A 25,408-nucleotide genomic window follows, 5' to 3' on the forward strand; every position below is an offset into this window, starting at 1 on the left:
CTAGTAACATATTACACCAATCAGACTTCAGACTTTAGAGTATTAGCCCTCTCTCTTTGCGTAATATTACCGGTACATATAAAATGCCAAGTAAATTCACACAAGTGAACCGCTCCACTGAACCTTCCTCTATGTTCTTAGCACAACACAACAGTGGTATTTGCCATCTGGAGAATAACAGCAAAATGGAAACTATGCCATGATTGGCATGGCACTTGAAAGGTTAATTTCTATTAAAAGTCATAGAATATAGAGGCTGTAGAATAAATTATAATTTTAATTAATGGCACCTGTCGAAATGACAGATCTGTTCTTCAGTGTTTTTAGTTGTGGAATGAGAATATTTTCAGGTTGGATAGTAGAGTTTAATTGTGTGGTGTATAATGTCACATTAACAACATATTAACTGAGATCAAGGATAAAATAGCCATTGGCAATCAAAGCCTCAGAGCATTAGATAAAATTATAAGAACCAGATATATCTCCAAAAAAATTAAGGTGAGGATTTATAAAACAATTATTAAACCTACAGTGACTTTTGGAAGCGAAACCTGGACTCTACCTGAACGAGCAATAACCATCTTAAATACGTGGGAAAGGAAAATTTTAAGAAAAATTTATGGCCCTATTTATGATAAGGGAGAGTGGAGAATTAGGACCAATTCTGAACTACAAAAACTATATAAAGATTCAAGTATTGTCACTGATATAAAAATTAGACGGCTGGAGTGGCTGGGCCACATTATCAGAATGGACAATAATAATATTCCTAAAAGATTACTAGATGCCACGCTAAGTGGTAAAAGAAGAGCAGGAAGACCTAAACTACGATGGTTGGATGATGTTCAGGATGATCTAGTTAAAGCAGGAATTAAGAGATGGAGACGGAGAGCCCTAGAGAGGGAAGATTGGGCGGCAATTCTTAAGGAGGTCAAGGCTAAACTAAAAGGGCTGTATGACCACAGATGATGATGATGATGATAATGTCACATTCTTCTCAGAGAAGTTCTTTACTTTGGAATACAGTATCTAAGGCTGTGATGCTTGACAGAGTGAATGCATGAGACAAATGATGCTATATACTTACTGCAAACTATGATGAATATCCTAGAAGCTGCAGAATTTCTGACAATTCAATGTGCATCTCTGCACTATTACTTTTCTATTCAGTATTAAGTAATTAGTGGTCACTGATCATTGTTACTTTCTTTGAAAGTTTTTGGAGGAAGATATGTTTCATTCCCAGTATTTGGTAACACCGGCGTATAGCATGTGACTGAAATAGAAGGAATATAACTTAATACTGTAATAAAATAACTCAAGAGAATCTAATAGTACATTATGCAACGAGCCTATAATGGTAGTAATTAAGACACGAGTATGTTTATGAAATGAGCGCAAGCGAGTTTGATAATTTTCATACGAGCGTCTTAATTACCATTATAGTCAAGTTTCATACGACTTTTTATGCTCGACCATATTTCTAACTTGAAATTATTCATAAGTATTTGTGTTATTCTTATCTGACTGAGGAGCGGAACTGACCTTGTGCAATACCTCGTAAATTGTGAGATGTGCGCAGACGCGAAAGTATTGATTTTTTCCGAGAAACAAATGTCGACATTGACCTTGATATAATCGACAGAGTAAAATAAACATTAATCTTGATATAACCTTGAAATTGAATTAGACATTGAAAAACGAGATGACAAATTGAATTTATTTGAATATTAATCTTGCAGTGTAGGCTTTCACGGCCGGAGTCTATAGATCTACATTTATTTGAATATTATTTACAATTAACGCTAATTATTATAGTAACAGAATTACTTGTCTTTCGATTGCATATCCGAGAATAATCGATACTTGCGCTTTCATATTGCTACAATGGTATTTTCTGATTGGTGGAACACCTGAACTTTAATGAATAGGTTTACTTTGAAGAGGTCCATTAAAGGGCTGCTACCAGGTGTATAATTACTACATTTTGGCATGGTCGAGCATAAAGATAATTATACTTATTTTAATTTGGGAGCTTATGTCTATGCTCAGTGACAGGTAACACAGTATCATCAGACTAACTGTACATTTTTTCTTGTGTAACAGGTTAAGGATACAGATCCCCTGCCGAAGCAGATATGTACAACATGTGTTAACAAATTAAATGTGTGTCACGAATTTGCTGAATCGTGCATCCAGGCTGAAAATAAACTTCGTGAATTGAATGAGAAGAAACATTTCAGGTTTGTACTATTAATTTTATATGCAAGATTATTATTTAATATAAACAGTTGTACACCCTTTGACACGGAAATTAGTTGCTGTTCAGAGACTAAGGCCAACTTCAGAATAGCTCAGGAATCATTGTGTGTGTTCTACATAGAGAGATTGGAAGCCTAGTCTTTGTAATGAGAAGAAATAGCTCTATCACTCAGTCATAAAGGCTTCGTAGGGAATAAGTCGTTTTGTGATACATAGCTGCTATGACTTAACTTCATCCCTGGACCTCGATGCTTAATATTTCTCCATGTGAATCTCGCATTAACCCAAACATGTAGACAAATTTACACTACAGGAGAGCAACCATTTTCTCTGTGTCAAAGGGTGTAAGCGGGGAGTCACTTCAAACCTGTCTTCAGAAAGTTGACTAACAACAACATTAAATACATTCTCGACAGGCTAATACAGGGTGGCACACGAAATGTCATACCATTTATTTTATACGTAACACGTGTTTATTTGTATTAAAGCTTTACAAAATTATATAGAATTAATAATTAGGATTTGGAATTTTATCTCTAATGCAAAACATGTTCCATATGACTGCTGTTTTGCCTCACAACCTCTTGCAAACGAACCCTTACATTCGTCACCACTTTTCGACACAAGTCTTCAGATAGTGCACGGCACAACTGCACTAGAAGGGCTCTGAGCTGCACCACATTTTCTGGCCTCCTTTGGTAGACCTTCTCTTTTTTGGAATTCTTATAAAAAGAAATCGCACGGATTAATGTCCGGGCTATGAGGCGGCCACATTTTGCCGCACCCATGTCGATGTGACATCACATGAAGATTAAACATCTCGTGCAGGTAATCCAGAACGGTGTTTGCATTGTGTGGACAGGCTCCATCCTGCATGAATCACTGAGTTTGCATAGGGAGACCTTTTGCCATGAGATGGGGGATAAAACTGCTTTCCAACATGGTTTTGTATCGAACTTCTTTGACAGTTTCATCGAAGAAAATTGGACCGATGATTCTGTGGCTCGAAATTGCGGCCCATACAGAAAGTTTTGCCCCAAACATTTCTTTTTCATGCAGTATGCAAGGAGGTTCCCTCGCCCAGAATCGAACGTTTTGTTTATTCACAACACAGAACAACTTTCACCTTGTGTTCAACAGTCAATCGCCTGTTGTCCGCCATTTCACAAATTGATGTTTGTGCACGTAGCTATGGTTACATCCAAATTGTGATGCTACCTATCGGATTTTCCATGAATTTCGGCATCCACTAGCGCAGTTAGAAACATTGAAACTACAATATTAAAATTTTTATGTGATAATTAAATGGTATGACATTTCGTGTGCCACCCGTTAAGTGCTTTAGTTTCCATCTCAAAATATGTATTCATATTCGAGTAAGTTTAAGGGAAGTGGAGGACAAAACAGTATTAGTATGGATTATTTGGGTATATCTGTTTTTCCTGTCATGTTTTCACAAATTCACATCACACCATGAGAATGTGGCCTGTCATGCCAGCCATAACTGTAACATATCCTCTGGCATATAGGAGAGGCTTCACATTTGATTTAGTCACTTCAGCAGAAAACAGATTAAAAGCTAAATACGTGTTCTTAACTAATTTCTTTTATTGTTACAGGTCTCATGCCGTATATAGTACAAACGAAAATAAAGCAAATGTTGCTATAATAGCCATAAAACCTGAAGGAAATGATAACAATGATGTTCATAATGGTATAGATAACAGCCTGATCACTGGTAACATGAAGTACTGCACGGGAACACAAGGACCAGCCATGAATGGTATCCAGGAAGTGAACTGTATAGATGAAATGTGTAGAGGAAAGAATGTGTACTGCTGCCCTCTTTGCTGCAATGGGAACATGGCAATTAAGAATGATAATGCAACCGAGTCTGGCGATAACTATGATTTGGCACTACTGAAGGAAATTGGTGCAAAAATATACAAGGCAAATAATGTACATGAAGAATTTAGTACTGTCCATGGCATCGTGGTGCAGAATGCTTTGAATATAGTAACTAGCGAAGACAGCAATAATGTAATGGATGACGATAGGCAAGTAGAAAATAATTTGGAAAATATTCCTCAAGGAAATAGTCAAGCAGAAGGCGAAGAAAAGATATACAGTGTCATGGATGGGGATGTAACTTTGTTGAATGCAAAGAGTGAGTTCCCTAGCTGCCGGCTTTGTGGCGAGACGTTTGCAAGCCTTGATTTATGTCTAGCTCATTCGAAGTGCCACATGGAGGCGGATCTATACCCTTGCAGTCTATGCGAGTTGTGTTTCACTAGTGAGTTGTGTTTAGTCAGTCACTGTGAGGAGCACAAGGCAGAAGAGAGGCGCTTGCACCCCAAAGGCTCGAAGCGATTAGTCTGTCCGACATGTGGACGGAGGTTCAACAACCCCAGGACGCTGGCCGGGCATAACTGCTTCAGCGCAACTCGACCTTTCAAGTGTACGGAGTGTGGTAAGTTCTTCCGCACCGAGGCAAGACTTGAATTCCACCAACAGGTGCACGACGGCGGCAGTCCCGTTGTGTGTGAGCACTGCGGCAAGGAGTTCAGTCGAGAGAACAACCTCTTCGACCACGTGCGGCTCGTGCACATGGGCGAGAAAGCGCACCGGTGTGAGCAGTGCGGCAAGTCCTTCCAGTTGAAGGCTCGTCTCATTGCCCATCAGCGTGTGCACACAGGTGAACGTCCATTTGTGTGCGATATCTGTGGCGGGAAGTTCTACGACAATGCGACTCTCAAGGGTCACAGAGTCACTCATATGGACGTCAAGCCTTTTCAGTGTGACAAGTGCGGACGTTGTTTTGCTCGCAAAACTTTATTTAAGCAGCATGTTATTGCCCATATGGAAGACTCGAAACAGTCAAAGACATATAACTGCAAATTATGTACAGATGCAGTATTTCCTACTTACGCCAAACTTGTGGAACATAGGAAGGATTCACACCCTTCGGTCAAGTCATTTGAAGATGATATAACTGCACATAATACAAAACCATTCAAGTGTGACGACTGCGGGAAATCTTTTGCGTATCGTGTAACTTTGGTAGCACATCGTCGAAACCATACGGGAGAACTGCCTTTTAACTGCGAGTTCTGTGAAAAGAGGTTCTCTCAGAAACGTTCGTTGGTGTTGCATCGTCGCACACATACAGGGGAAAAACCATTTGGCTGTGTTGTATGTGGCAAGAGGTTTGTTCAGAGTGCCCACCTGTACTCTCATCTCCGCCTGCACACAGGGGAGAAACCATACCAGTGCGAGGTATGTGGGGATAGTTTTAGACTGAAAGATGTGCGGGATGCACATCTCCGCAAACACACCGGCGAGCGTCCATTCAAATGCAATGTTTGTGGTAAGGCATTCCGAACCAGCCACTCGTATTATCAACACATGTGGATCCACCAGGGCAAGAAACCGTATCCTTGTGAATACTGTGGAAAAGCGTTCCGTAGATCAAATGGGCTTAAAATTCATATACGAATCCACACAGGGGAAAAACCACACGCCTGTGATATATGCGGTCGTTGCTTTGCACAAAAACAGGATATGAAAAAACATAGAAATTTGCATGTGGCAGGCAAATTGTAGAGATAATCAAGTCGTTAGTTGAGTTTCAATGCCATAATATGACGTAATTATTCACTCTATTGATCAGTGAAATATTTTTTAATTTAGACGGTATGTCGTTATAACAGACGTGAGTGTATTGCACTTCCCAAATAATTATGGAATTATGTTGATAAATATTCATCATGTTAAGAAGAGTTAGTTATGCTTATGTAAATACTTTCACAGTTCTTATTTTGTATTGCTTGATATCATAGTCTGTAAATATGAAGGATTATTGTAACTAAAATAATATTGTATGGTACTTTCTTACAAATTTCAGTTGCTAAATATTTAGAGAGTGGCTTATGAAATGCGATTAATATCAGTAATATAATACTAGCATGAAGAAAATCCAGGCAATCAGTTGAGACCAGGTCTGTGGCATGACATTTTTGATCTCAGTACACACATTATCTTCTTCCAAGCACCGAGAGATGTCTGATGCATCATTGAGACTCTCAGAAATAGGTAGATATGGTGGATAACGTTTGTTGACCTGCTCCAATCTTTCATGTTTTGCATATATAAGCAAGCCAAGTAAGACAATTTTCAGTAAGTATTGCATCTCCCTTTGATGCAAGTTAAGAAAAGTGAATGGCTGTTTATGTTGCAAATAAAGTTTACTGACAGAATTTGTACGAGAATTATGAAGGTGATTTGAATAACAACTTGCTTGTGTTGATGTTCCAAGTTGTTCATTGTTTAATAGACACATTTCGGAAACTGAAGTGTTCTGGAAAAAAACGTAACCGTATGCATCAAGTCCTTACCAAGGAAACTTTGGGTGACATTGAATTTCCAGTAAAAAATCTCTTAGTCAGCTTTCTCAACAAACAGAAATGTTGTATAGTTTTGTTCAGAAAGCAAAGAAATTTATCATCATCAATGGATCAGACCTCAGTGGATCTGTTACGGTCTCGTGCCAGCGGTTTTTTAGGTTGTCCTAAATTTCTTACGATAAGATTTGTTTAGGCCATCTAGTATGATCCATCCTCTTGACATGCTCTTGCACAACAAAATTATTAAAATCGAAACTATAAAAATAAAGTGACGCACGCATAAATTAGGGCAGGTGATCGAAGCTCATTGGATTTTGACCTGTATTCATGATTTGCGTTTCAGACAAGGACTGGTTTCACCTGCACAGATATATAAATTTTGAAAACAACCAATTTTGTAATACAAAAAAACCAAACTTCCCTCCATGAATTGTCCCTCTACAACCAGAAAATCGTTGTTTTGTTCACCATTAGAGTCGACAGCAATTCGGAAGGCGGTAGTCTGCTAGCGTTTGCGTCGAGAGAGACAGATAGAGAGAGCAAGGCAGCGTACAACATTGCCACATCGTACTTCACGAGCACGTGCAATACAAATAGCGCAGGAGAGAATTTAAATTATCAAAAGACAACAATGACCTTAGCCGTTGATTACTGTAAGCATGACACCAAACAAACCCTCTTTCCTTCACTAACAATATTCTTTGCACGTTTCTCAATCCCACACCACATGCTTCTGCATTCGTTTCTTGCAGGTTGGCAACGTTGCTGCCAGCATCAAGATGGCCGGCAGCGTTCTGCTCGTTAACGTTTTTATAATAATTATACACCTTAAACACTATTTTCCGCGCCTGCTTGTGTAATATTTATCTTTTTACAGTCTCTTCTTCCATTTATTTACCTTACATACACACAGTAAATGTTAGTTTTACTTATTCAATGTATTGAAACACTCGCACTTGAACAAACGAACTTGGGAAGTACTTGTTATAGACTGATTCTGATTGGTTCTACTGTACAAGCTTGTGACGTCATATACCAGAAATACTACGGCGCATATAGAAACTAACCGCCTTCCGAAATGCCGTCTAGTCTAATGGCAGAGAAATAATTGTAAAGACATTTTTGTACAATATTGGAATGCAAGAGGTCAAATGACTTTATTGTCAAACGCTTGGCATTAGAAAACAACAACATTTTTGTACATAAATTACCCTGATTTTTCATTGTTTGTTTCAATGAACCAACCAAAAGCGAGCATAATTTGGCTTTTTTTCAATAGGATTCTGCAACAGTATATGTTGCCATTATTTCTTTATGGAAGATGTTTTGAAGACAGGCAATTATCAATAATGTGCGACCTCATCGATCTCCTGACTATACAACCTGTGACTATTATATCTCTAGGGCACACTGAAGGAAAGAGTACAAAACAAACCCACACAACTTAAACTAAAAAAAACAATATCTGACAGGAAATATCCCCTATATCACAACGTGATAACAGATCATAGTGAATTTCTTAAAAATGTATAGAAAATTAAGAAGGGCAATCTTAACACTTTCTTAGACAAATAAAACATTTTGTAATGCTTTGTCACTGGAGTAGCTATGACACGGCTGACAGTGCTTGGAAGAAACGAGCCTGCCATGTTGCAAACCCAGTCTTAATTGATTGTCTGGTGCATGAAGCTAGTGTAACACGTGTAGATGAATGCTTTGTGTCTTATGCTTTCCATGTCAACTGTATTACAAGTAAAATAACCTACTGTTCAACTACTAGAGTATCTGTGAGTTATTAACTGGACATTTCCAAAGACAAGGCACCTTTGTACATAAGAAATCCATATCTTTGAAAGTGTACCTATTTTGTACATTTATTAACATGTTCCACTGTCCTTAAGTGATCACAGTGTGCTAACAGAGAATCATAGGATAAGCAAATTAATCAGAAATTTTATGTTGTATAATTTTAAAATATTCTGGAAGTCCAAAGTGAAATAGAGACTTTGAGTCAGTTAGGCCTAATTGAAATGTAATTAATTTACAATCAGCTGTGCTTAAAATTGTGTTAAGTAGATAAATATTACAGAATTGTGACATGTAAAGGTATAATTTTGAATTCAAGCCGATTTGGCTACAAAAAAGTTATTTATTGTTTTTATTTTAATCATATTTAGTATACGTAAATAGCTATAAGTCTTGAATATTAAAATGAGGACTATAGATATACCTGAATGATTGACAATGATTTTGTGTGTGTGTAGTTTTAAAAAAAAAGTATCATGCTACAAAACGTTTACATTTTGTACATTAAAAATATTTTTAATAATTTTGCTTCTTTTTATATAAGAACAGTCTCCTCATCAAAACTTTTTTCTACATTATACAGAGTGTCCCATTTACCTTGACCACCAAAACAAAATAACTTTGTATGTAAGCACCAAATGAAAAATTGTTTCTTACAAAAGGTGTAAAACTGAAAGGGGGAAATAATACTGATGGGGAGTAACCTTGTAGTGTTATTTATTAATGAGATACGAGTATTAACACTTTCTTTAAATAGCACTATGTATTTATTATTCAGTATTTCAATTAAGTGCAAGACGTTTTAAAAAATATATCACAGTGGGCCATTCTGATAAACAGAACGTTATTGGTGCCTTGATGGCATATTTCTGTCCATAGTATGAAGTGGTTTGACTTCAAGTTGTGCAAACAATATGTAGTACATTGCAGATGGTGCTCAGGGTCGTGTAACTCATTACACTTAGCTTTGGTTTTATTCTGCTGAACACTGATGGCTGAGTGAGTGATCTGTGCTATATTTGGTTTCATGTGTTTACTGAAGCTACATGGAGTAGGTTACATGACCTTGGGTATCTGCAATGTAGGCCTACTATGTACTGTTTGCACCAACCTGAAGTCAAACCACTTTCTTTCTACATACTATGCTGTCCTGGGTCCGTCTCAAGGAGTGAAGAACTATTCACTCTCTCACTTCACTCTTCAATATTCTTCAAACCCCTAACCCTAGCTACTTAGCCTCTCGTTTTCAACATTTGTCCTCATATAAAGAAATAGATACTCGCTCACAACACCATATCACACTCTCCATTCCTAAACACAGAACATCCTTCTACTCTTCATCTTTCACCGTCTCTGCAGCTCATCTCTGGAACTCTCTACCACAACATGTCAGAGACTGTCGGACATTGTCTAGTTTCAAAAATAAACTAAAATTGCACTTTTTCAATTCAGATTCCTTTCAGTTATAAGCCCTTTTCTCTGCGATAGTTTTGTAAAAATATAGGCTATATATTTCTTTTCCTTCCTTTCCCCTTTTTGTTCTCTTTATCAGCTGATGAATTTATTATCATAGCCTTTTATTGTGAATTTTATTTAATTTTTTTTTTTTTTTTTTCTTTTTTATTATTATTTTATTACATTATATTTTGTTATATTATTCCTTACATTTTCCATATTAACCATTTGTACTAAATGAGTTGCTTTTGCTATATTCCAATGTATTTTACTTTCTTTTTTCTATTATGGTATTATTTTCATGTTGCTTAGTATCGATTTTATTATGCTATTATTATTATTTTTTTGTGATATGTTAGTATTCTGTTCTTTATCTTTTTGTTAAATTTTAACTGCTTGTATACTTTATGACCTGGTAGAGTGTAAGAGAAGGCCCTATGGCCTTAACTCTGCCAGTATAAATAAATAATATTATTATTATGCACAGGAACCATGCCATCAAGGCATCAAATAATGTTCCGTTTATTAACATTCTGTTTATTAGAATGATCCACTGTGAAAACATTTTTGGATAGGTCTTGACGACCTTAATTTAAATACTGAATAACAAATACATAGTGCCATTTAAAGAAACAATGTTAGTACTCATATCGCATTAATAAATAACACTACAAGATTGCCTCCCATGAGTATTATTTCCCCCCTTTCAGTTGTACACCTTTTGTATGGAACAATTTTTCATTTGATGCTTGTATACAAAGTAATTTTGGGTGTTGAAGATAAATGGGACATCCTGTATATTAACTGAAAGAGAATTCCTAATAATTACTCATGATTTTATATTATAAACTTCCACTGTCTGAAGAAACCATTATATCATTGGATGATCTTCTTCTTCTCGTGGTACTACAGCCGTTTGCCAGCCTTGACCGCCCCAACAATTGTCCTCCATCTCATCCTATCACTTGCTGCTCTCATCCACACCACTCCTCAACAGGTCATTCTCTACAGACTGCAACCACCTCACTGGAGGTCTTCCAACTCTTCGGCTGCCATAAATAGTATTGAAGGTCAACATTCTAGCTTGGGTATTGTTCCTCTGTTCTATATAAATGGCCCAGCCACTGTATTCTTCTTGCTTTAATTTCTCTTACTATGTCAGGGTCGTTAAATATTTTATATAGTTCAGAGTTGTATCTTATTCTCCACTTTCCCATTTCGCACGCAGGGCCGTATATTCTTCTCAGGATCTTTCTTTCAAATGCTGCTAGCTTATTTTCATCTTTTTTATTTATAGTCCAGGTCTCGGCTCCATACATTAGTACAGGTCTAATAAGGGTCTTATATAATTTTATTTTGGTTTTCCTGTGTATATATCTAGATCTCATTTGTCAGTCCGTAATAAGTTCTGTTAGCTAGAGTTAGTCTGTGCTTCATTTCTTGCTGTATTTTCCACCATCAGTCACTTTCGCCCCTAGGTATTTAAATTCCTTTACTCTTTGAAACCTATGATGTCCAGCATCTAAATGGTCATTATTTGACTGATTTTTTGTTATTTCCATGTACTTAGTTTTCTCTTCGTTTATCTGTAATCCCATCTTTTTTGCAGCTGTTTCCAATTTAATGAAAGTATCTCTTAGATCCCTTATTGATCTGCTCACTATGTCCAGGTCATCGGCATATCCTAATATCTGTGTTGATTTAGTATAGATGGTTGCTCTTGTGTCAATGTTTGAGTCCCTGATGACTTTTTCTAAGGATTGGATGATCTTATTCCTCATAATTTTGTGCATTGGACATGTAAGCCAGGGGGCCTGGATTCAATTTCAGTTGATCGGTCCTGAATTTATAACTTGCGTTGCATAAGCTCATTGTCTAGGCAACACAGAGGTTTTCTCTGGATACTCCGGTTCCCCTGTGACATCCCAACAATTCTCTATCATCATCATCATCCATCCATTCATTATGAATAATGTACACTCACTGCACTGCCTGTAGTCCACTCTGATAGTTTCTGATGAACTAAGTGGCCTATACTTGTCAGCACTAATGACATCTATGAGCCATGCTTGTAGAGTCAGGGTGAATAATGGCAAGTTATTGTACAAAAAATGTACATATATATATATATATATATATATATATATGTATGTGTGTGATGCGGCCCAGGAAATCATGCCACATGTTACGCTTGGAAAATTTTCAGTATAACAGAAAAACTTAATTCAGGTCGAAATTATCGATTTCTAGATTTCTGCGCCATCTGTTAGTTCAATATGTTAACTGTGTTCTCAACCAGGAAACAATACTGCCACGACACAAATTATAAAAGATTTCTTACTTTAAAAAATTGTCGTGCACAGAGAATGAAATATACAGTTGCGAAGCTCAATACATAGTAAATATGCAAACATTAGATAGTTGCTCACCACTAGGATCGCTAATATCGCCTCATTACAGGCAATGCAAAATAGAACCGTCACAGTCTATTGTTTCTAGCACCCTCAAAACTCAAGCTTCGTGACTGTATATAGTAGACTGTGATGAAACCATGCCGGATGTCGGTAATGTTAATCTTCCATAACAACAAGTGGCATGGTTTATTGAAAAACAGTAGCCTTCAGTGCCATGCAAGTGTGATGTCAAGAACTAAATCTATTCAACAGCTACAATTCTTAGTGATAGCCAGATTAAAAATACCCCCACGTAAAAAGGAATATTTACTTACAATAATTAGTAAAATAAATAGGTTAAAAGAAAAATTGTACGAATTGAAAGTTAAGGTGGAATATTTTTTTTTATTGGGTTATTTTACGACGCTTTATCAACATCTAGGTTATTTAGCGTCTGAATGAAATGAAGGTGATAATGCCGGTGAAATGAGTCCGGGGTCCAGCACCGAAAGTTACCCAGCATTTGCTCGTATTGGGTTGAGGGAAAACCCCGGAAAAAACCTCAACCAGGTAACTTGCCCCGACTGGGATTCGAACCCGGGCCACCTGGTTTCGCGGCCAGACGCGCTGACCGTTACTCTACAGGTGTGGACCAGGTAGAATATTAAACTATAGAAATTAGATATAGACACAGAAGAACTCAATTCTTTCATATTTTTAGCAGATATCTGCATTATCTCAGTTGATAATTATATTTTTTCCTTATAAAAATAAGGTGCATTTTTTTTCAATTAATTTTACATTTTTTTTTCTTCTAAAACAAATATATACTATACATCTAAAATTTTTTTAGAGATGAAAAAATACATTCCCCAGTTGTATAAGATCATGATACAAGTCTTAGATGAACAAAAGAATGTATTGTTATAATTTTATTGGTTTTTTCTTTTCTTAAACTTTGAGAGCCATTTTCCGAAAATGTGGGAAATATATATACTGAACTTTGGAATACAATAAAAAGTGTAATTTTTAAGGTAGAGGGGTGATCTTTTCTTTAATTTGTATAGACTTTAATTCTCTATTTATAGAAATAATGAGTATAAAAATGATTTTTGTGGCATGATTTCCTGGACCACCTCACAGATTAATACTATAAGTGTTCATGTTATTCAGGTACAGTATATAAAAAAATTGAATAGGAAATATCAGAAATTCAAAATCAGTCGTAGTGTAAATAAGTATGAAAACACATTATTCGGGTATAACCTGAATCACACAAGTGAAATGGGTAGGCATTAGATACACATTCAGATATTGTTTTCTAGTATAACAATAAAACTTAGGGTTTTGTATTGAAGTTGTGTAGCAGTAATGTCTCAGGGACGAAAAAGTACAAGATTATTTGACAACAAAAAAGTGGTGAACAAATATTCTAACATTCAAAGAAATCAATAAATAAATTACAAGTTCAAAATCCAGGTAATTCACAAATTTGTTCACAGTAACTTATATACTATAAAATAATACCTTAGTACTACTCTTAAAAAATGTTGACTGCCAAGTCATACACATCAATAAAGTAACAGTAAAAAAATACATTAATCTTCTGATTATTTAGATTGTGCGCTATACTTTTTTTAGCCTGAAATGAAAATATCTTATGCTATGCTTTCAATTTATGAATTTAAGTGCAGGCATCAGATACTCGTGGCTGCACATGTGGAAAATACAACTTCTGAAGAGGTAGATGTAATGCTTATATCGGTATAGAGTGGCATAAAAATCAGTTTTCCCTTACTTATGACTTTTAGAGAACCCAGAGATTCATTGCCGCCCTCACATAAACCTGTAAACCCATCATCAGTCCCTATCCTGATCAAGATTAATCCAATCCCTAGCATCATATTCCACATCCCTCATTTCATTTTAATATTATCCTCCCATATACATCTCAGCCTCTCCAAAGGTCTTTTTTGGTGAAACGACCGTTGAGCGACTTCTGCTGATTTTGGAATAGATACCGACACACTTGAACTGCCAACATAGAAAACAAAAAATCACACTCAGTCGCTTTCACCTTCATCTTGACGGGATAATAAAAGCCTAAACTAACCTAACCTAAGTGCGTCGGTGGCTATCCCAAAATTGGCGGAAGTCGCTCAACGCTCGTTTAACCGTCTTTTTCTCTCAGGTCTTCTAACTAACACTCTATACATATTTTTTCTGAATTCATCTATACGTGCTGCATGCCCTGCCCATCTCAAATGTCTGGATTTAATGTTCCTAATTATATCAGGTGAAGAATACAATGTGTGCAGTTCTGTGTTGTGTAACTTTCTCCATTCTCCTGTAACTTATTCCTCTTAGCCCCAAATATTTTCCTAAGCACCTTATTCTCGAACACAACCTCTGTTCCTCTCTCAAAGTGAGAGTCCAAGTTTTACAAGCACACAATTTATTTTGCATATATATTATTTCACAGTTCACTTTAATTGCTCATACTTGTTTAAGGCTATTGGTCAGTGAAAATAACAAAAAATGGAAATTTTGTTTTTAATTTTACAAAATAAAATATAGTTTGTTTTCTAAATCTGTGCTTATTTTGGTCCTATGATCATTTAAAGCCCCTCAGGACGAATTTAAAGGACCAGCACGTGTGTGAAGCTGCAGCCTTTAAACTGACACTCAGCTGTCATTCTGACAGACTTTGTTCTTCATTCTAACTAATTTTACTTTTCATTCAGTTCATATTTTGCGCTGTTGTGTAGGAGAAAAATGTGTGTGGTAGACCTGTATAGGAAGGATGTTATGTTTTTTATTTAACAACGCAACTGCAGAGGTTATATCAGCGTCACCGGATGTGCCGGAATTTTGTCCCGCAGGAGTTCTTTTACATGCCAGTAAATCTACTGACATGAGCCTGTCGCATTTAAGCACACTTAAATGCCATTGACCTGGCCCGGGATCGAACCCGCAACTTTGGGCATAGAAGGCCAGCACTATACCAACTCGCCAACCAGGTCGACTATAGGAAGGAAGAATATCGATAGTTGTATATCATATAATATATGCTATACTTTGATAATCATTTTCCAATTTCCAACATTTTGTAACATTCAAAATGATCTAATGAATGCAGTGAAATTTTGCACAGAAATCCACAAAGGCATGTGAAGTAAACTGACACAGAATATACAAATCTGGCTTTCAGGTAGTAGCTCCCTGTAAAGCAGGTTTGAATAATTTCAAGGAAAAATTGTTCCGGGGCCGGGTATAGATCCCGGGACCCTTTGCTTAGCGCGTGAATGCTCTTCCGACTGAGCTACCCCAGGAACTATACACGACACCGTCACAATTTTTCCTTTGTATCTACACGACTCAAATGTGTATAGTTCCTGGGGTAGCTCAGTCAGAAGAGAGTTTGTGTGCTAAGCGAAGGGTCCCGGGATCAATACCCGGCCCCGGAACAATTTTTCCTTGAAATTATTGACACAGAATACTTGATAAATTTTACAGAAGGAAGATTTCGTCCAAAGGCTGTATTCGGGAAGAGTACCTAAAACGCTCATTGCATTTCCACGTTGAATAGCTATACTTAAGCGTTGACACAAATAATTAATGCAATGACGATCATCAGTAATGTGTTTTCTTCAGCTATTGAAAGTATTCAAATCACCATGTGTTGCGGATGTGTTAAGTTTCAAAAAATTTAAAAATTAACAATTAAAAGGGAAAATATTTTTTTCTCAAACAGTAATTGATAAAAAATGAAAAGCGTGTGTCATTTTACATACGTCTATCAGGAATAAATTAAATATAAATTTAAAGAAATAGTATATAAACTTTGAAACTTGGGACAATTATAATTCAGTATTGAAAAACAACAAAAATTAATTTTAAGTAAACTAATTGGAATATCAAAGTGAAAATTTGTGTATTGCATATCCACATTGTAAGAAATGTGTGATAAAAGTTTCATATTAATTGATGTAAACATGTAGAGGTTAGAAATTTTACAGATCCATAGCCTTAAATTGTCTTCTATTTGTTTCAATTCGGTTTTGAGATAACTGCAGTTTAAAGTATGTTGCTATAAAAAATCCAAGGATCGTTGAAATTACTCCAAATTCTGTTATTGATGTTTCTTATATACTATAAGTTCCAATTATAGTGTGTTAATTGGATTTTTAACTGCAATACAGTTATCTCAAAACTTCTCATTTTCAGTTGTTTCCCTTTTGAACTGGCCTGTTGATATCTGCATTTTGTTAATATATTCAGCTGAAAATCACACCAAATGGAATGGATTACAAGTGTGTCCCTCTCTCTCTAGCTGACTTTGTATATGTTGGCTATTACCTACTAAAAAAATTTTCTTCGAACAGTACATGGTACTCTGTAGAGAAAATATTTTTGTCAGACTAGTAGCTCAGTTATGATGGAATAATATTACTATCATGTCTTTGTAAAATCAATACTTACTTACTTACTTACAAATGGCTTTTAAGGAACCCGAAGGTTCATTGCCGTCCTCACATAAGCCCGCCATTGGTCCCTATTCTGTGCAAGATTAATCCAGTCCGTATCATCATATCCCACCTCCCTCAAATCCATTTTAATATTATCCTCCCATCTACGTCTCGGCCTCCCCAAAGATCTTTTTCCCTCCGGTCTCCCAACTAACACTCTATATGCATTTCTGGATTCGCCCATACGTACTACATGCCCTGCCCATCGCAAACATCTGGATTTAATGTTCCTAATTATGTCAGGTGAAGAATACAATGCGTGCAGTTCTGCGTTGTGTAACTTTCTCCATTCTCCTGTAACTTCATCCCTCTTAGCCCCAAATATTTTCCTAAGCACCATATTCTCAAACACCCTTAACCTATGTTCCTCTCTCAGAGTGAGAGACCAAGTTTCACAACCATACAGAACAACCGGTAAAATCAATGGCCTTCTTATCTTATTCAGGTTTATAATTCGAAATTTTCTCGGGCTTCCAGCCAGGTCAGAAGTTGGTGATCCACCGACGTTTCGAGGATGTTCATCTTCCTCATCTTCAGGGTTAAGTGATATCTGAGGGTACCTAGCTCCTCTGGCACTATAAATTAAGGAGCTAGGTACCCTCAGATATCACTTAACCCTAAAGATGAGGAAGATGAACATCCTCGAAACGTCGGTGGATCACCAACTTATGACCTGGCTGGAAGCCCGAGAAAATTTCGAATTATCACGTCGCCAGGAAAGCTTCAGTAGTTATTCAGGTTTATTTTTTCCCTTTAAAAGTTCCTTAACCTTTCCTTGAATGCAGATATTTCTCCAGACAACTCAACCTTTTATAAAATAAAGGCACACAGGTCTGCTTTGCAGTACAAAATCCAGTTGAACATATAATGGGGCTGGAAAATATTAAAACAGGCATGGACGGTTTTTTCAAAGAAATTATATATTGTGATACATTAAAAGAAAGCCCCAAGTCTTAAACAAAACATGTATTTCTACTTCACCTCTCTGTTTAAACTCTCTCAAAAGTTATAACAGGAAAAATTTAGTGTGGTGCTAGCCTCAGCAAAATTCCTGGTATGTGACCACTGGAACGACACTGTGCATAGCGACCTGTTTCAGGTTAATTACATCAGATGCATTTTCAAATGGTATTTTCAAGCCATCTAAGTTTGTTGGGGATGAGAAAAATACCATATTCTTAATAATTTCATGCTATGAAATCATACAAGTATGGTGGTTAGTCGATGGTCCCATGGTGTCCAGTCCACTCCTGAAATATGTCAAAATATGTCCGAAATGGGTAGAAGTTTCATCTTGTTGCCATATTAAAGAATGAAGTGAATAAATGGAGTTGTTTTCCAGCTCAACATCCTGCAGCAGTTCTAGGTAAGCTACTGGAGTAATAGTTCCACCAGAAAAAATAAGTCCTATTAATAAAATTCCCCTCCAGGCAACAAACACCTGACATATTGAGCTTACGAGCTTCGTGTGTCACCAACATACACAGTTATATATATTGTCTGTCATCTGATATCTTCTGCCCCGAACTTTTCTTCCATTCATCATTCCTTCCAGTGCATCCTTTAATATGCTAGACAGTTTCTTCTTAACTAGTGATCCAGTCAATTCCGTTTTCTCTTTCTGATCAGTTTCAGCATTATTCTTTCTTAACTCTTTCCAACACAACTTTATTTCTTATTCTGTCTTTCCACACACTCCATTCTTCTCCGTATCTACATTTCAAATGCTCCTAGTCGTTTCTCTTCACTTCGTCATGATGTTTCTGTCCCATATAATGCCACACTCCACACAAGACACTTCACTAGACTCTTCCTTAGTTCTTTTTCCAGAGATCCCCAGATGTTTCTTTTTCTATTAAAAGCTTTCTTTACCATTGTTATCCTTTTGACTTCTTGGCAGCAGCGTATGTTACTACTAACAGTATACCCCAAGTATTTGAAGCTGTCCACTGCCTTATTTCAAATAACAGGGAAATAGCTGTATATTTAAATAAACATTTAATTTATTATTTCTGAAGTGAAGCTCTTGACAATTGGAATAATGCATAGTGATCATTCAGAATGCAGCTGTTTTCCATTTGAGTTCCTGTTTGTGCTAGGTTCAGATTACTGTTTGCCGTACCAATATTATATAGGTAGAAGCATTTAGTTTTTATTTTTTTATTTTATTTTATTTTTTTTGCTGAAACGATCATTTTGGCTCAACTGTGTTGAAGCTGATAGGAAGATAAATCTACGAAGAGAAAAAAAAATATCTGTTATAGCCGCCATGGTTGTCTAGTTGCTAGAGTGCTGGATTTATAATCCGGTGAATCAGGTTCTGATCCCCATCACCCGATTTATAATGTATGTAGGGTAAGCCCATGGTTCAGGTAACAAGTTTCCTCCGGAAGTTCCAGTTCTCCTGTAGCAACCCAACAAATCATCATCTTATCTCATGCGAGTGTAAGGTATGGTCTTTGTATGGGTGAATGACAAACAGTCGTGTAGGCCTACTGCCAATATATATATATATATATATATATATATATATATATATATATATATATATATATATATACATACACGCACAATTCATTTAACACAATGTTACTGTTTAAAATCTATAAAAAAAAAAGGTGTTCCATTTTATTTTTATATGTTTTATGTAAGTATTTTAATATTATTGTCGAGGTAGTCTGAAGTAGGCCTACGTGACGCTCAAAGAGCAATTTACAATGTTTGATATCAACGTAAACACCAGTAAATCCGATAACAGTGCTTGGAATTTTGAAAATAATCTGTAATTTACATCGAGTGATATTTATGAGGGGATAGTCAAGTTTGCATTAAACCATTGAGTAAAAGATCAAATTAGTAAATGCGAGATTGCAGTTCGAATTATGCGCCATGTCTTGTTGACAACGTTGACATTTGTTCAGTTCAAATATTGCTTTCATGCCGAAACTGTAAGTGCATTAATCATCTATATTTCATTGTTATTGTTTAAGATTCAGCATGTGTTGCACCTTATAATAAATTACAATATTAAAGAATTGCATAAACTACATGCAGAATGTGAGATATAAATTTGGCGCTTAAATTGTAAATACACGAAAATAAACGTAGTATTTGGCGATGGTGCCATATGTCACATACCAAAAATGCAATATTTTTGTATCGCCTCTTGGACTATATTACAAATTTAAAAATCCAAAAGTATTTCAGTAATATATAGCATATAATATTTAGTAAATATATACACTTATATAAATATTACGCAATTATACTGAAAATTATAAAAATTATGGAATTATTTTACAAAATAATTCTACTTCAGTTTCTGAACTCACATTCCGTTTAGAAGACCGCGTAAAACTGGCATCTATGTTCAAGAGTATGAGGGACGAAGGAGGCATAGAGGGGGAATTGAGCTGTAATAAGGTGGTTCGACGACGGTTGAGATTTTGGACTTGGAAATAATAGAATGAGTACAATGGCAGTTGGTGAAAAGAGAATTAAAGATATTGACGATTCACTTCAAAAAGCAAGTATCGTCCTTGTTGATATTGAAGGCACAACTACTTCCATCAGTTTTGTAAAGGTAATTCATTTGAAAAATGTCTCAAACAAAGAGCCGGCAAAGTGGCGGCTTTGTTGCAGTTCCATGCCTTGCAAGGAAGTATTCCATGTAGGAGATAATTTTCACTCAAAAGTTCCCACTTTTTGTATTAAAATTATATTAAATATTCGAATCATTACTAAGTCTCGCTATTATAAATGCTTAGACGTACATTAATGCCTGTAAAAAGGAAATGCTTCCACTGCCTTCGTTTGTAACATCACTGGTTAACTTGCCGAAACTCACCATATTGGACTCGTGTATTTTCAACTAACTTTTTCACAACATATTTATGATTTTCTTATCCTAGATATATACAGTTAGTTATAAGCCATAATGGTTTGCTATATTGATAAATTTTGAAATGTGTGACCTAATTCTTACTTTCAGCAGTCAAAATGTGTTTCTTGCCTACATAGGGCTATAAAAATATCGGTAAATAACCAAGCCCCAAGTGTTACAGTATTCTTGATATAGTCTTTGTTTATTTTATAAGTACAAAGTTACGCTGATTGAAGTAGCTATCAAGTGTGTTTTTTTTTCCAGTGTTATCTTTTTCATTGTGTTCATTATAGTCAACGAGTTTAATAAATTATAACAGTGGATACTTACGCAGCTTTTAGGTATATCTTACATGTATGTTTCATTCATAAAAATTAAAGAAATCATTTATGTATTTTTGGGCAAGATCCTAGAAGTAAACTAATACAATCATTACATTTCCATTAATGCCAACACATTTTATAGCTCATTTGTGAAGGGAACACCTTTGAAGTATTATTTAATGCTGAGGTTAGTTATTTTCGTCTAACTTAAAGCTTTGGGCCAATCTTCGATATCGCCATACACGGGACTGACGTCTTCTGATTTTAAGTTTCTTTATGGGTTACATGAGTTAAACGAGGGGATAGCTAAATGAAATTACGCCGAGGTATGTGACAAGGTTAGTGGGTTAGTTGAGGGGAAGGGTAGAATCCGTGAATTAAGTACGTTCTTTATCCCGTGTGTAGTGGGATTCACCATGCACCCGGGAAGCTAAACTAGCGCTGAGATCGTTCTCTTCGTACTCCACGAATACACCTTGTATACACGAATCTGTGACAGGTTAGGTTTGCTTAGTATAGGCTTTTGTTAAGCCTACGATCAACTGCATTTCCAGACAAAAAAAAAAAGTTCCCTACAAATTCGAAGATTTTCACTTCCGAAATCACCGGAAGTACCTCAGCGTTATTTTCACCATTACGATAAAATGTATGAAGTTGGCCTATTACAATAAATGTGGAAGCAATTTCGACTGATAAAGAAACCTCATTAATGAAATCTGATGGTATTTTCCAAGGCATGTATGTTACCTAATTGTGGATGTTTAATATTAATTTTTTTGTTAATTTACAGAATCCGAGGAATTACACATGCCATTTTTGCTTTAAGTAAGTGGAAACTAGAAAAAATCGGCGACTAAAGAGTATTTCCTTGGACCAAATTATTATACTTTCCTTTGCAAAAAAAAAAAAGCAAATGACTTGTTTCGTTTCGGATTCTGCACTTTTATCAATTTTTTAAAAGAATCTTACCGAATTCGGACAAAGAATGGAAGTATTACCACCACCACCACCATATTATCAGTGCAAATCTGGTTACATGATGTATAATGATTTGTATATTTTACATAGGCCTAAGCCTACTTCTAAATATTTTGTAATAGAAATTGTTTTCTTTTTTTCTGAGAGAAAAAATTTTTTCTGTCTATAAATAAATTAGTAGTAAAATAATATGGCAGTGCAATCTAGACTTTGTTCTACAAATTATTTTAATTGAATCTTTGTAACAAACGCTGTTTACTCGAATATTACTGATATTTACATCATAATGCTCTGCATAGCACGTTTAGTAATTACGTTATCTGCTCCAGAAAACCATATTCACGCTGTTTTATAAATTAGTTCAGACGAGCAAATAGAATTGATATAGGCCTATCTAATTATAATGTAACATACAACTTGGAGACTACACTTTTAAATGTGTCGGATAACTGCTGCGAAAATATAAATTTAAAAAAATCGTTCTGATTTTGAAATCGGGAAAATTATCATAGTTTCATAGTTTTTCACGAATTGGGCTGCTGAAGGATGATATGTTTGATTTGCCATAAATTTATGTGACTGTGACTGCATGATGTCTGGTAATAAAAGCAACTTTAAGACGAGAGTTAAATATGCAAAAAAATTTTTAACTCTTAGTACCGGTACTATAATTTTGTGCTCATGAGAGGCCTATTACTTAGTTCAAGCAAACTGATAGTCTTAATGTATCTTAAGGCAAACGTAATTATGAAATGTTAACAATTTCATGAAAATCGGTTGAAATTGTTACTATGTGAATATACAGAAATAATAATTAGTGTACACTTGGTTGGTGTTGGCTTTGTGGTTTTAATCTGCAGTATGCAGGTTGACTGAATCAGCCATCTTGTCATTCTGTTTGCATCAGGAGTATGCCTAAATAAGATTTAAGTACAGTGAAATGTACTTCGAATCATTTAGAGATTATTGAAAGATTGTTATTAAAAACAGGTTTACAATGTAATATCACATCTTCCTGTGACCAGTGATAATTTATAGTAGTATGTTTGTATTAAAAATTTTACATTTAATTTAGTAAGTAAAGTAAAAAATGTGAAACAAGTCTCTGCAAACCTTAATGTACCAGAAGGTCGTTGGTTCTTGCTTTCTTCAGGACGACCTAAAATGAGTTACCTAAAGTCAAACTGTACTTACTTACAAATGGCTTTTAAGGAACCCGCAGGTTCATTGCCACCCTTACATAAACCCGCCATCAGTCCCTATTCTGTGCAAGATTAATCCAGTCTCTATCATCATATCCCAACTCCCTCAAATCCATTTTAATATTATCCTCCCATCTACGTCTCGGCCTCCCCAAAGGTCTTTTTCCTTCCAGTCTCCCAACTAACACACTATATGCATTTCTGGATTCTCCCATACGTGCTACATGTCCTGCCCATCTCAAACGTCTGGATTTAATGTTCCTAATTATGTCAGGCAAAGAAAACAATATGTGCAGTTCTGTGTTGTGCAACTTCCTCCATTCTTCTGTAACTTCATCCTTCTTAGCCCCAAATATTTTCCTAAGGACCTTATTCTCAAGCACTTTTAATATCTATTCCTCTCTCAAAGTGACAATCCAAGTTTCACAACCATAAAGAATAACCGGTAATATAACTGTTTTATAAATTCTAACTTTCAGATTTTTTGACAGCAGACTGGATGACAAAAACTTCTCAACCGAATAATAACAGGCATTTCCCATATTTATTCTGCGTTTAATTTCCTCCTGAGTGTCATATATATATATATATATATATATATATATATTACTGTTGCTCCAAGATACTTGAATTTTTCCACCTCTTCGAAGGATAAATCTTCAATTTTTATTTTTCCATTTCGTACAATAGAATCAAACTGCACTTTATCCAAAAATCTGATTTGTTAGAAAATACGAAAAACTAGTGCAGTTAGACTCCACACGGTGATTTTACTACTGAAGTTAAGATAATTTCCAGTTCGACTCCAGACGAGCAGTTTGTCACATTTCCTGAAAAATTCTGCACAGAAACAGACCTTAATCCCTTATTAATATAATTTGGGGAAGTGCAGTTTGATTCTTGGCAACTCAAATGGTCTTAAAGCACTTGGGACTATTTCACCAGTCATCCTCTCTACCTAGAGATTCACATATATTAGCCAGGAGCAAATATAAACTGAGGATGATTTGTCAGTTTGATTTCCTTAGAGTTTGTGATAGAACAATATGTTTGAAGAAGAATTTTAAATTTCTACTGAATATTTTCATCTAACATTTGCATAAGCTATGTATAATTGTACTTGTTTTATGCCATGATACAGGAACCATTTTTGGAAATACTATTTTGAAAAGTCTTTGACCACTACGGTTCTAAATAAGCCTATTTTGATTCTATCTTATAATTCTTGTTAAAATTAATTTAATATTGTTTTCTAGCCAATCTCTCAACATACGAATTTGTTAGGAACAGTTGAATTAATCGGAATTTTTCATTCAGCCATTAGCTTAAGGTGTCTGAAATTTATGTTACTACATGATGCATTATAATTAAAACAAACCCTTCTAACAACTGTACATTTTATAGAATTGAACTTGATTCTGCTTGAAATGGGCAGTTTGTAGGTAGGCCCTATAGATGATAGTTCACTCCCTCCAGCCATAGCAGTGTTTACAAAGTTACATAAACTGTTAGCTACTTAAATTTAAAAACCATAGTGGATATCTGATAACCTATCTTACTTATACACAAGGGTCCGTCTATAGACAAGCATAGAGGGACCCTTATGTATAACTTGTTAGCTACTTGATCTTGGCTTCCTTCTGCCTAGGTGTGTTGATAACTAATGCAGCATGCAATTACATTAGGTGAATATTTCAAATAAAGTCAGATACGTAATATACAGTTACTTACTTATTGGCTTTTAAGGAACCCATAGGTTCATTGCCACCCTCACATAAGCCCACCATTGGTCCCTATCCTGAGCAAGATTAATCCATTCTCTATCATCATATCCCACCTCCCTCAAATCCATTTTAATATTATCCTCCCATCTACGTCTCGGCCTTCCCAAAGGTCTTTTTCCCTCCGGCCTCCCAACTAACACTCTATATGCATTTCTGGATTCGCCCATACGTGCTACATGCCCTGCCCATCTCAAACGTCTGGATTTAATGTTCCTAATTATGTCAGGTGAAGAATACAATGCGTGCAGTTCTGTGTTGTGTAACTTTCTCCATTCTCCTGTAACTTCATCCCTCTTAGCCCCAAATATTTTCCTAAGCACCTTATTCTCAAACACCCTTAACCTATGTTCCTCTCTCGAAGTGAGAGTCCAAGTTTCACAACCATAAAGA

General features: G+C 35.8%; 2 protein-coding genes across 3 annotated transcripts in view; both read left to right on the forward strand.

Annotated features, from left to right (window-relative positions):
* The window catches only part of LOC138692906 (zinc finger protein 665-like), a 34,978-nt gene extending 25,984 nt beyond the window's left edge, over nt 1–8,994 (forward strand). For both annotated transcript variants that reach the window (XM_069816239.1, XM_069816240.1), the window contains exons 6-7: nt 2,107–2,243; nt 3,882–8,994. In XM_069816239.1, coding sequence (XP_069672340.1) covers nt 2,107–2,243; nt 3,882–5,865 — 2,121 coding nt within the window. In that variant the 3' untranslated portion in view covers nt 5,866–8,994. The remainder of the gene's footprint in view (nt 1–2,106; nt 2,244–3,881) is intronic.
* Nucleotides 8,995–20,238: 11,244 nt separating this feature from the next.
* Nucleotides 20,239–25,408, forward strand: part of LOC138692785 (enolase-phosphatase E1-like) — a 66,757-nt gene continuing 61,587 nt past the window's right edge. The window contains exon 1 of the mRNA XM_069815991.1: nt 20,239–20,431. Coding sequence (XP_069672092.1) covers nt 20,315–20,431 — 117 coding nt within the window. The 5' untranslated portion in view covers nt 20,239–20,314. The remainder of the gene's footprint in view (nt 20,432–25,408) is intronic.

Source organism: Periplaneta americana, chromosome 17, assembly GCF_040183065.1.
Source record: "Periplaneta americana isolate PAMFEO1 chromosome 17, P.americana_PAMFEO1_priV1, whole genome shotgun sequence".
NCBI classification, from domain to species: domain Eukaryota; kingdom Metazoa; phylum Arthropoda; class Insecta; order Blattodea; family Blattidae; genus Periplaneta; species Periplaneta americana.